Source organism: Xenopus laevis, chromosome 5L (assembly GCF_017654675.1).
Source record: "Xenopus laevis strain J_2021 chromosome 5L, Xenopus_laevis_v10.1, whole genome shotgun sequence".
Taxonomy (NCBI): domain Eukaryota; kingdom Metazoa; phylum Chordata; class Amphibia; order Anura; family Pipidae; genus Xenopus; species Xenopus laevis.
The window spans coordinates 37,291,966-37,305,299 of record NC_054379.1 but is presented as its reverse complement, the minus strand read 5'-3'; the positions used below and the strand labels follow the sequence as shown (position 1 = coordinate 37,305,299).

At 41.6% G+C, this 13,334-nt stretch overlaps 1 protein-coding gene across 1 annotated transcript in view; it reads right to left on the bottom strand.

Annotated features, from left to right (window-relative positions):
- acss1.L (acyl-CoA synthetase short chain family member 1 L homeolog) overlaps positions 1 to 10,417 on the bottom strand; it is a 72,563-nt gene extending 62,146 nt beyond the window's left edge. Inside the window, exon 1 of the mRNA XM_018262870.2 lies at positions 9,859 to 10,417. Within this exon, the coding sequence (XP_018118359.1) occupies positions 9,859 to 10,231 (373 nt within the window). The 5' untranslated portion in view covers positions 10,232 to 10,417. The remainder of the gene's footprint in view (positions 1 to 9,858) is intronic.
- Between the last annotated feature and the right edge of the window lie 2,917 nt (positions 10,418 to 13,334).

The following is a 13,334-nucleotide window of genomic DNA, read 5'->3' as shown; positions in this document are numbered from 1 at the left end:
CATGCACTTTGCAGAATAGCCACATTCCAGCAAAACTTAGTGCAACAACCTTTATGTGCCCCCAGAGCCGGAACCAGGGGTAGGCAGAGTAGGCGCGTGCCTAGGGCGCAAAGCTTGGGGGGCGCCAGGCACGTACCTTTCACTACTGTCTACCCCAGTCCGGGCTTCAGAATCCCGCTTGTTGCTGTGCACCTACGAGGTGAGTGACGCGTGGGTGCGCCGGCTCACTGGGAGGGGAGGGGGTGATACGGTGGTTCAGCGCACATGTGTGAACTCGCATATGCACACACTCACGTAGTGGCGTGCGCTGGAGGGGCGATGTGGCCGGCTGGGTTGCCTTTGGCCCTGTGTGCCCCATAAATACAGTGCTGCCTGCGTTCAGCCTCCTACCTATTCCCTAACTTGCGCTAGTGAAAGGTACAAAGTACAACAACTTAATGCCATGTGCAAGTCAGTGCTTATTGAATGAGCACTAAGGGGCCACTATAACTTGTGACTTTGTACTAACCCCATGGGGTGGTTTGGGTTAGGATCTTGAGGTTGCTAAAAGGGATGCACCGAATCCACTATTTTAGAATTCGGCCGAATCCTTTGTGAAAGATTTGGCCGTATATTGAACCGAATCCAAACCCTAACCTGCATATGTAAATTCGGGGGGAAAGGTTGAAAGAGATCCTAGTTGCAATGTGAGATTAAAAAATATTTGACTTCTTTGTTTGTGTGAATTCGGGCAAATCCTGCTGAAAAAGACTGGATCCCAAAGCAAATCCTGGATTCCACGCATTCTATCTATCTATCTATTTATCCAGTGTCGGGCCTACCAAAAAACCTTAGACCAGGGGCCCACCAAAAGTTGGAAAGCTGTTGATCTGTGATATGTAAAACTATCTATCTATCTATCTATCTATCTATCTATCTATCTATCTATCTATCTATCTATCATCTATCTATCTATCTATCTATCTATCTATCTATCATCTATCTATCTATCTATCTATCTATCTATCATCTATCTATCTATCTATCTATCTATCTATCTATCCAGTGTCGGGCCTACCAAAAAACCTTAGACCAGGGGCCCACCAAAAGTTTTTAGACAAGGGACTCATCTCTCTCTCTCTCTCTCATATATATCATAAATACCAGCTAAATAATTTCATTAGTTTTTACACTGTTTATTGATTGTATATTGCAAAATGTTTTCCATTGCCTGAATGAGTGGTTCATGTACATCATGAATTCCCAACCTGTGGCTCGTGAGCAACATGTAGCTCCCAGTGGCCTCCAAGCAGGTGTTTATTTTTCAATTCCTGGCTTGTAAACAAGTTTTAGTTCCATAAAAAAACCAAAGTTCACTGCCAAACAAAGTCTTCTGTAGGTTGCCAGTTCACATAGGAGCCACCAGTAGTTAACCACAGTTTATAACTGGCACCCCCAGGAATTTTTTGCATGAATGTGGCTCATGGGTAAAAAAAGGTTGGGGACCCCTGTGTACATATGTACATATGTACATACTGTACATAATTAATGGTTGCAAAGAATTTACTGAATCCCTGAATGTCAGCAAATAGTATTGATTTTTATAAACATTTCCCACCCTGCTATAAACATTTTTGCACATCCTTGTATGTAGGTAGGTCCCCTTGGTAAGTGTGACCTGTGCCCATGCATATGACAAGCCTGCTCACTTGACTCTCACTACTGTTTCTTGGCCCCATGATCTATGCCTGCAAAGCACTGGTCTATCAGACCTGCCCAGCTAATGCCAAAAGTAATTGTTCCGTGGAAGTATTTTATGTAATGACTGGCATTATTGAGTTATAAAGCAAGTTAATCTTGAGGGCAAAGTCCACAATATCTATTAACAATTGTTATTGTTGTCTGATTGTCGTCTGGTGCACTTGGATAATGAATAAGCATGATTCACCCATACCTAAGTTAGAAAGAGAACTTGAAATTTGTACCCGGCATTATCCATGACAGAATATCTTAAGCTGGTCTTCGGTGCATTTCGAAGGTTTCACTGTGAATGACAAATCACCCTAATTAAGATAATAAGATGCCTTAAAGGGGTGGTTCACCTTTAAGTTAACTTTTAGTATGTTATAGAATGGCTAATTCTAAGCAAGTTTTCAATTGCCCTTCATTATTTTTCTTTTTACAGTTTTTGTATTATTTGCCTTCTTCTTCTGACTCTTTCCAGCTTTAAAATGGGGGTCACTGACCCCATCTAAAAAACAGATGCTCTGCAAGGCTACACGTTTATTGTTAATACTCCTTTTTACTACTTCTTTTTATATTCAGTCTCTTATTTAAATCAATGCATGGTTGCTAGGGTAATTTGGATCCTAGCAACCAGATTGCTGAAAATGCAATAAACCACAAATAATCCAAAATGAAAACCAATTGCAAATTAACTCAGAATGTCCCGCTCTATATTATGCTAAAATTTAATTTAAGGGTGAACAATCCCTTGATGAAGTCTCTATGCTTAAACCTACAGTAAGCATCATAATGCCCAAGCAGCCATACAGAGCCTGTTTTGTATGTATGATGTCTAGATCACTCAGTTTTAGGGTTCATCCCCCTTGTGTTTAAGTAACATGTTACCTATATTGCCAATGCAGTGCTGGATGTTCATATCTGAGTTGTATGCCGAGGGAAATGTATGAACTCCTTTATTTTGGTGCCTTCATCTACAGCCAAAGCACTTCTGGCAAGAGATAGTTCCTACACCAGATATTTGCAATAAATCTGCTCCGTCCTTGTTATAAGTAATATATTATGTGTTAATGTACCTGGCAGATTTGGCAAGGCCATCCAAATTTATTTTATGCTTCTTCATGACAGCTCTCTGGCAATGGCTGATTTAATTCCCCTAATAAACTAGCTCAACTTTTCAGAATATATTTACATATTTTGTTCTGATTTACAGAATGCACTACTAAGAGCAAGGATCATCAAGAAGAACAAAGCAAGAGGGACTGCTGCTGCTCTGAATCACAATAACATTTGAGGTTTTAGACAGTTTTCTTTTATGATAGCAAATCATAACCACAGCTAGTGCCTTCCAAAATATACTGTCAACTAACTTTTGACTATGGACAGCAGGTTTTGATGAAATTCTTTTGCTTAGGACAGCTTGGTATAGTGGTTTCAACATCTGAAAAAGACATCTTGGGTGTGACTGCTCACCTGCCCCTGCTTAGGTACTGTTTTGTGGACCCCAAAGGGAGGGAACTAGCCCAAGCAGGAATTAAGGCAGATCAGGGGCATGTCTGGAATTAATTAGGCAGTTAGGATATGAGTATGGCTTAAATGGGAACTTTATTTGTAAATATAATTGACAATGAGAGTGGTATTTGTTTATGTCTTGTTGAACTCTGGGTCTGACTCTTAAAACACTCCAGGTCTGATAATCACCCAGGTTGCTTGCAATAAATAATTATTTTATATATTCGTTCATAGGCAAAAACAGTTTTTGTGTGGCATTTTCTATAACAGCACTGCAGTTTTCCATTTAGGAATCAGGGCATGTTTCATGAACTGTTTATGTAACAAACGTCTCTTTCACATCATACAGTTGAAAGGGATTTCCTTGTATTCCAGTTGGGATGATTGAGCATGTGATAACTTGTGCAGCTTGTATGATAAGATTGAAGTTGCTGCATGCAACAACACTTCCTAACAACCGCAGTCAGACTGCATACATTTGAACAAACCCAGAACCAAGCAGCAACATTGGGGATCCCAACGCCACCCACCGCTGCCAGACACAAGCCCACCCCCCCATCTCCGTTAGGTACTTTACTATTGCCTCCACCACTCCTTCTGCCAGACACGAAACAACTCCTTTTCCCACTTTTTTTTTTGCCACTTCCACCAGATCCTCTATCCCCCCCATATCATGCCTTCAAGTAGTGCCCTCAGCAGTTGCCTAACCGGCTTACACCTTGGATGACCGGGAATGCATTAGTAGCCCAGATTGCAACTAATAAGCCAAGCAGATCACATTGTGACTAGTCATATTGGCTCTGAACTAAAACCAACATTTCTCAAGCATTTAGTGCATTATTGTGCATATCTTTTAAGCAGTAATCCAGTTTTCTGCTGGGGGTCCAGGGTAGTGATGTACAGGTCAGGAAAAGCATAACCTGCACCCAGCTCTAGCCTGTAAAACCTTAACCCACACCCAACCCTAACCCACAAAATGTTGCCATTGAATGGACCCGCGTCAAACCTGTACCAGCAATTTCTTGCTATGTTTGCTATTCTGTTTGTGCCTCTGGTTCCAATACAGGAACCAGAACTGTCAGGAGCAGAGAAAGAGTATACATCCCCAGTCTGACCCACACCCAACCCTCACCCGCAGTGGTTGGCCAAATTTTAACCTCAACCTCCTAGCCGGTGGTAAACCTGTGGGTTCCTGCAAGTTTGGGGTCAAAATCAAACATCACTAGTCTAGAGATATAAGAGGTCTCGTGGCAGGTAGTTTGGTAGGTCTGGTCTATTGCATAAGCAGTCATACTACTTTACTACACTGCTTGTTGGAGATGCACTGAAACTGTATAAATATATGAGATATGAACTTCCAATGTAACTATTAAACTTATATAAAACTAAAACCTGGTGGTATAATAAAAGTTGCTACTGCCTTTAACCCCAGTGTAGAATAATGAAAAGCAGATTACTCCTACTATCACTTCTAATCTATTCGCCTTAGTACAGTGTCATATCTATATATACATATTTCACTTCAATAACCTCAAGGTTGAAATGCAGGCTTGAACTTGATGACATTCATTTCTATGCATGATATACTATATGCTGGTTAGGTGTATAATTAACTGCTGTGGAAAGGTTTGGAGGATCAGAGTTATAACGGATTGCTACTTGTTTGAAGGTCTTTACGGAATAGGGTCAAACACACTAGGGGCACTGTAAGACACTAGTGAGCTAACACACATTTGTAATTCTCTATGTATATATTCTTGTTCATTAGCAAATACACATTTAATGTGAAATAATCTGACTAAATAGAACATCCAAAGTTTATCTATGAATATGTGTGCGCAATTGTTTATTACGCTGGCCATACACGGGCCGATAAAAGCTGCCAACAGGCCTAGTCAGCCGCTCATTGGCCCATGATGGGGCCTTCTGATGGGCTACCTCAATCGATATCTGGCCAGAGTCATCTAGATCTCGATCGGGCAAGGCTAAAAATCACGTCAGATCGTGGACCGCATCAGTTCGTTGATGTGGTCCCACAATCCGATCGCCCCTATTGCTTTCATAATGATCCAATCGTTGGGCCCTTGAAGGTGGGCATATCGGGGAAAGATCTGCTTGTTTGGTGAAATTGCCAAACGAGCGGATCTCTATGTGTATGGCCACCTCTAGAAAATGGATGAGGTCTGCCACAGAAAAAATGTCTGTAGGAGTTTTGTGTAAATCTGTAGCACCTTCATGAGGCACAAAGAAACCCACTGACCTCCTAAACTAAAATAATCGACCACCTCTTAATAGTACGCGACAAGTACAAAAAAACAAACTCTTTATTTTCATATGCTTTTCTTAAAAGGGTTATTTACTTTTAGTATGATATAAAGAGTGATATTCTGAGAAATTTTGCATTTGATTTTCGTTTTCGTTTTATTATTTGTGGTTTTTAAGTTATTAAGCTTTTTATTCAGTAGCTCGCCAGTTTGCAGTGTAAGCCGTCTGGTTGCTATGGTCCAAACTCCCCTAGCAACCATGCATTGATTTGAATGAGAGACTGGAATATGCATAGGAGAGGAACTGAATAGAAAGGCGAGTGATAAAAAGTAGCAATAATAATAAATGTATAGCCTTACAGAGCATTTGTTTTTAGAGGGGGTCAGTGATCCCCATTTGAAAGCTGGAATATAAAACTATAAAAAAAAAAAATAATGAAGACCAGTTGGGAAGTTGCTTGGAATTAGCTATTCTGTAACATACTAAAAGTTGACTTAAAGGTGAACCACCCCTTTAAGAACTATCCTTTAGGTAGAAGTTAGGTAAAAAGATAATTGAACAATCTTAGATCTGTGGAGCTCTTGTGGCTCACTATTATGAGGAATCTGCCACTTCACGGTTCCTTAATTTAAAGTAATAGCAATAGAAAGGGATAGCATTAGAGGGAACTTTATTTAAATTGGCTATAGGTGGAAAATTCTTGTAAATGCATAGAGAACTGCATTCAGACAGTACACTGATTGTTACCCCATACAAGATGCAAAACAAATTACTTTGCTAACATTCTGGCTGGTTATTGATATAAACCAACATTTTTTTTTATATCCAGTTTTGGTATCTCCTACATACAGCCACATAATACCAATTTAGATGAACAGATGATGCTTTCAGATCATAGTGAAAAATAGGCCAAATAATAACAATAGCTCTAGCAGCATGGAAAATTATCTCCAGGACAACAGAAGAGAGAAGCCAAGATTCCAACTGTGCTCCAGTACGGCATGTCTGGAATCTCTGTAATGGAAAAAAAACTTTTTTGTGTGTCTGAATCTTTAGTGTTCTGTGTAACTTGGTGTTTAAAAATCAGTCTAGAGCCTCGTGCTTTGGAGGTCATGTTATACAGTTATACAGTGTCTCTTGATTTCACCTTAAAAGCAAACCATGTAGCTAATCCTGACTTTATGCCTATTCTTTTTTTAAAATGAAAAATAATATTTATAGTTATTGATATTATAAAGTATTATTTTTCTTTCACATGTATCTTAGTATTAATTAGTAGAGTTATTTTAACTAGAGATAATGAGCTCTGTATAAACAACACCCCCTCTCTTATTTTGGCTTACAGATAAGCAGAAGCATTATGCAGAGGGATTAGTAACACATTGCTAATCATATTATCTAACTTGGATGGACCAAACGTGGAGTAGCTTTGATTTCCAATAGGTACACATTCTTACAAATGGCAATACTTTGCTAAACTCAGCAGTTTTTATAAAAATGTATGAACATTCTGAAAAATCACCTCAAAATTCCCATTCTGGGCTTCTTATGTCCCACGTGTCATTACATAAGATAAAACATCCTGAATACAAATGCCAAGGGTTTACTGAACTATTTATGCATAGGATTACCAAAATATCTGGAAAGCCACAAAAAATTAATTTACCCCCAGGAAAAAATATATATTTGGAAGGTACACACATGGGACAAATTCAAAATGGGTAAAACCGTCTCTTCTACCGCTCTACTCTTTGCCTACACTAAGTTACTGAGCCGCTGGTGCATCTACTTTCACACAGGGGCGCTCCGCCAATTGGGGAAACTCGCCTCAGGCGGTAGCAAAAATGCTTTTTTTTTTTCAACCCGGAAATTCGGCTCTATTGCAGCTTGATGGTTGATCCGAATTAGGGTTGCCACCTGTCCTGTTTTGAACCAGACAGTCATGTTTTTACAACTGCTGTCCGGTCCGAAAATACCTGCCGTTTTCAGAAGTCTGAAACCGGGCAAGCCTGTTACCTGCTTTCACGGGTGTTGTGGCCAATCACGGTCTGCCATGTCACAGTCCCGCCCCCTTGTGTCACCGGCCCGCCCTTCACATCACTGGCCCCGCCCACTTCAGTCACAGACTCTGGGGCAAATTCACTAAGTGCCGAAGTGCCGAACGCTAGCGTTACTTCGCTAGCGTTTGGCATTTTCGTTACTGCGCAAATTCACTAACGAACGCTGGCATAGATTCGTTATTGTTACTTCGCACCCTTACGCCTGGTGAATTTTCGCTACAGACGTAACTACGCAAATTCACTAAAGGTACTGAACGCTACCTTTTACGCTAGACTTCCTTCGCCACCTCAGACCAGGCAAAGCGCAATAGAGTAGATAGGGATTGCTTCAAAAAAAGTTAAAAATTTTTCTAAGTCCCAAAAAACGCTGGAGTGTTTCTACATTATGGGTGATAGGCTGAAAAAGATCGAAAAAATTTTTGGGGCTCCCCTCCTTCCCCCCTACATTTCCTGACTCATGGCAACTTACCTATACAGTGGGCACATGTGTAGGGCAAAATAAAATTTTTATTTGATGTTTAGAAGGTTTCCCAGGCATTTGTAGTGATTCTACGTATTCCTCCATTGAAATTTGAATTTGGCGCCGTATGCAAATTAACCATCGCTAGCATAACTTCGCTTCGCTTAGCGAATCAACGCTAGCGCAACTTCGCAACCTTACGCTACCCCTGAGCGCAACTTCGGATTTTAGTGAATTTGCGAAGCGCTGGCGAAACTACGCCTGGCGAAGTGTGGCGAAGTGCGGCGAAGTTACGCCTGTCGCAACTACGAATCTTAGTGAATTTGCCCCTCTCTCTCTGTGCCATCCAGCATCATGTGACAACACTGTGGTTCATTCCTAGGTGAAAATAAGTTTGAGGCTTCAGATGCCTGACAAAAACCATGCGTAGTTTTCATGAGAGAGGCAGAGAATTCGCATAACGGCAGTCCCTTCGATTATGTTTAAACAGTACTGTTGGCGTGAGGACCTGTGGGCACTTATCCTGTGTGTGGGGAAAGCAAGTGACCCCTCCTCCTTAGTAAAAACTTTGGCATTAGTGATGTGCGGGCCGACCCGATACCCGCCGGTTTACCCGCAGGTTGGGCAGGTTCGGGTCGACCTCGCAGTGCTCCTCACGGGTGGCGGGTGCGAGTTGAGCTCTTCTCCTGCTCTCCCGCCCACCACCTTCAAATGCCGGCATCCGACTTCAGGGTTCCAGTTTTATAGTGTTGCGTCTGCTCGCCTGCCCCTTTTGTGACATCATTGTGACGTCATCGGCGGGGCGGGTCTAAAAAAGGACCCCCGGAAGCGAGTGCGGGCGGGCGCGGGTATTAGCAGGGCGGGTTAGGGTCGGGTGCGGGTCAGGGAAACCCTGACCCGCACATCACTACTTGGCATGTATCCAGTGGTGTAACTAGATGTTACTGGGCCCCACAGCAAATACATTTAGGGCCCCCAACAAAACAAGGGGTTGTATTTTTTTACCAATATATGTTGAAATTGCTCATTATTTAGGGCCTCATGGGACCCCTATACCTCCTGGGCCCTCCTACAGCCGCAGGGTCTGCTTCCTCTGTAGTTACACCCCTGCATGTATCTAGTCACTATAGCAGTAGGCGCCTCAGAAGAAGTCATGTGACTATGATGCTTTTGTTCTTAAGAGCGGGTTTTTCTTTCCTAACCACACCAGTATTGTGCATACTAAGGCAACACACTCCCACTCCTCACTCATCATAGCCAATCAGCAGTGCGATAGGAGCCCAACCCACGCCTCGGAGTGCAACATAAGCAAAGGAGCTGTCTGACTGCCAAGAAAAAGAGAAGAACGTATTTAACCCCTTCAGCCCAGACACAGCTGCTAAATTCATTGACTAAACGTGGAATTTAATGGTCTCTATTACGTTAGCAGTGCACTGTCTGTATAGATCCCCCCATCACATATCTGCAGCCTGAGCATGTCTTATAAGCCTTAGGGAGCCTCTCCCACCTTCAGTCACCAGGCATATGTCACACAATATATGTACACAGAGCAGGTAATTACACAGTAATTGGGGACAGACACACAGCTATGAAAATTCTGATCATACACACGGTTCCGCCTGGGGAGTGGGACTCCTGGCAGTGTGCCAGTGTTAAATATGACCCTGAATATGTCAGCATTAATATTCCTGCCACTGTGCAACTTTGTGCAGCTGTCACATAATTGTGGCAAGGAAATCACAAAGTAGTTATTTTGCAACTGTTATTTTTTAAACACTGTGGGATTTTGACGTCACTGTTCACACAGCTTTAATATCCCCCATACCATATGGTACTTACCAGATACATTCAGCTGCCCACCTAGAAACCATCTAACCCGTCCTTGTGTGAAGTCACAGTCTTTTACAGTCTGGTAAGGTTTCACCCATGTCAGCCTTTCCCTGGCAAGGACCCCCCAGAATGTCTCCGGGTCTTGCACTGAGAACTGCAGCAACTCCTGGTAGGACTGCAGACTGGACAAAGCAGCTGCTTCTGGCATGTAGGACTGGACATCCCACTGAGGGTTTGCAACTTGTGACTGCTGAATCTTCTGCTTTGGCACAGAGAAGCAATACCTGGCCTCCAGCCTTCTCCAGGGGCAGATCTTGAAGGATACATGATGCTTGTTAATGAAGTGATGCAGAAGGGCTCTGCTGGTCAATTTTGCTGCCATTATTTATTTTTGCCACCCTACTTATTTACACGGGGTTCCAATGCTGCACCTGTAGTAGAGTGGCAGGCTGATGGAGTGATTAGAAAGTTCCACCAGTCTCTCAGATGGAAAAGTTCCAGCGCTGGAGATAGCAGCAACTGTAACACCATCTGCTGTGACGGGGCTGGAAGAAATACCCTGCTCTCAGACTCCTCCTCACTTCATATCCAGGAAATAGAACTGAAAGGTTTTTTTTTAATTGTTTAAGTTATTGCAGTTCATTGTCCCCTCCTCTGATGCCTCTGAGATGGTGCCATAGAGCCAGACTGCTTTAGAGTCTTTGCACTCCAGATCATTTCAGTTTCATTGCTGCCCTGGTGCGGGGTGGGTACACACCCTCTGTACAATGCAATTGTTATCTGCCTGCAGCTGCTACACTTTTTATCATGCCTTTCTGCACTATGCACTGTATATATATTTATTGCAGAGTTTGGCAAGACATTTGAGTCAGATTGCTGAATTCATATTGCTGGTAATGGTAACTGTTGTCACTGCTGTGCCAACTAAAATTATACAGCTGGGGCATGAGCCCAGAACATTGCAGGCTTAAAGACTTCCCCTATGCTTAGATTAATTGGGACCCTTTAAAAGAGTATTCTGTGGAGCAATTGAAAGCAATAGGGCCAAAATGGTGCAGCATTTGCCTGAAATAGTTCCATCTTTTTGCACAGATAAAAGTGAGCGTATTTGCACTACATGTGCGCCTCTTTCTCTCCATGTGTCCTTTCACAGTCAAATAGCTTACTATCCCCTGACTTTCTCTTTGCAGAGATGCCTGATACACCCTGCACCCTAGGGCCAAGATTAGTCACATGTCCCAACAGCAGCCTACCCAGTGAAAAGAAATCCTTCTGCACATGCTTGGGACATTTCCAGGGACAAAAAAAATTGTAATGACAGATTAGTTGGCAGCCACGGAGTGCATTGTTTCCTATACTTTATGGCTAGATATTTGTGGAAACTATCAGCAACAGGCAAAGTGGACTCCCAACACTTCTTTTCCTTCATTCTGCTGCTGGTATATTGTTTATATTCTACCCAAGATATTCAGCCAGTGTTTTGTATTATGTAGTGTATGACAATACCACTCTATATTCATTGTACAGAAAAAGGAGAATTGTCTCTTTATGCACTGAATTGCCAAAAAGGATCAAGTACCAGGGGATGCAGGACACTAGTTGTATTACTGCACTACAACAACCTCTAAGCCCATATTGCAAGCTGTTCCCACTCGGTTAATTTAAATCAATAAGAAATATTAATTAAAGGGGAAAAAAGAAACACACTCTAGTGAAGTAAAATGATGTTTATCAGTTAATTCACAAAACACATACAATAACATGCAAACCGTGCAACACACTTGAGCAGAAAGTTGCAGTTCAACTTCCACTTTCAGTGTATGATGGGTAATACTAATTACTCCTTAAAGGAACAGTAACATCAAAAATGTAAGTGTTTTAAAGTAATGAAAATATCATGTACATATGCCCTGCACTAGTAAAACTGATCTGTTTGCTTCAGTAACACTACTATAGTTCATATAAACAAGCTGTGGAGCAATGGCGGAAATTGAAAAACGGCTATATGGCACAGGTTAACTAATGGATAACCGATAACACCATTAGACAGACAGAGCTTATTTGCTATCTGCTGTGTAACCCGAGCCTTTTCTCCTTTAAATGGCTGCCACCATTGCTACACAGCAGCTTGTATATATAAACAATAGTAGTGTTTCTTAAGCAAACACAACCGTTTTACCAGTGCAGGGCAACACTGCATTATATTTTCATTACTTTAAAACACTTTTATTTTTTGACATTACTGTTCCTTTAATACTTTTTTCATGTGCCCAAAATATTGTTGTGCTCATGATACAAATTAAAGTGAATTACGGTGAATTATAGTTCAGCCTCTTCTTTTTAACTGGGATATAAACAATGTTTCCTCAACCAAATTTGGATTGCAAAGCTCCCTAACACACAAACAAGGGAGTGTAAGGGACAGAGGGGAATGTCTGCGTACATTACCCACCACTCATGAATACAGCACTGCTGAATGCAGTCCTTAACCAAACTTGGATTGCAAAGTCTCCTAATATGCAAATTAGGCGATGGGTGGGGGAAAGGTCTGTGTGCTTTAACCCCCACACCAACCCCTCATGAATACAGCACTGCTGAATGCAGTCAGTACTGTATTCATGAGGGTAAACACAGGCCTTAGTGGTCAGAAACAAAGCACAGAGACCCATGGCAGTTCATGTCGCGAGAACCACAGGGTGCAAAGTGCTAAAAAAATTGCACCCTGCCTTCAAGTTCGTAAATGACTTTTTCTATATAACAGAACAACTTAACACCAGTATTCCTTCAGATGCTTGAGTACACAGTAATATAACAAAGCCAAACATTAAACAAGCTGCCAGGCTTGGGGGAGCACAGTACAAAAGGTTCCTTTCCTAATGCAGCAGTGACTGCAATAACATTTAGGCCCCTAGGGGACAAAACCAGTAGCTGATGCGTTTAAGACCACTGCTATATATATGAGTTTGGAAGAATGACTTTTTTATTTTATAGATACTCCAGGAGCCAATAAAACTATACCTCCCAAACAATGTAGGTCTCTTTAAAAAGATATTACATAAAACAGCTCATATATAAAACTCTGCTTCATGTAAATAAACCATTTTCATAATTATATACTTTTCTAGTAGTATGTGCCATTGGGTAATAATAAATAGAAAATCGCCATTTTAAAAAATAAGGGCCGCCCCCTGGGATCGTACGATTCAAAGTGCACACAAACATACCAACAAACTATACTTGTAAGGTCACATGAGCCAATTAACAGACAGAGTTCTGTCTTTTGCTTCCTCACTTCTTCCTGTTACAGTTAGAGTTGTAGTATTTCTGGTCAGGTGATCTCTGAGGCAGCACAGAAAAATGGTGGCTCAAGGCAGGAGATGTAAAAAGACCAGATTTACTTAAATATAAGTTTGGTAAGATTCTTTAATATTCCACTTAATATGATATATACTATCTGTTGCTTAAGTGTTCATTTTGGGGGTATA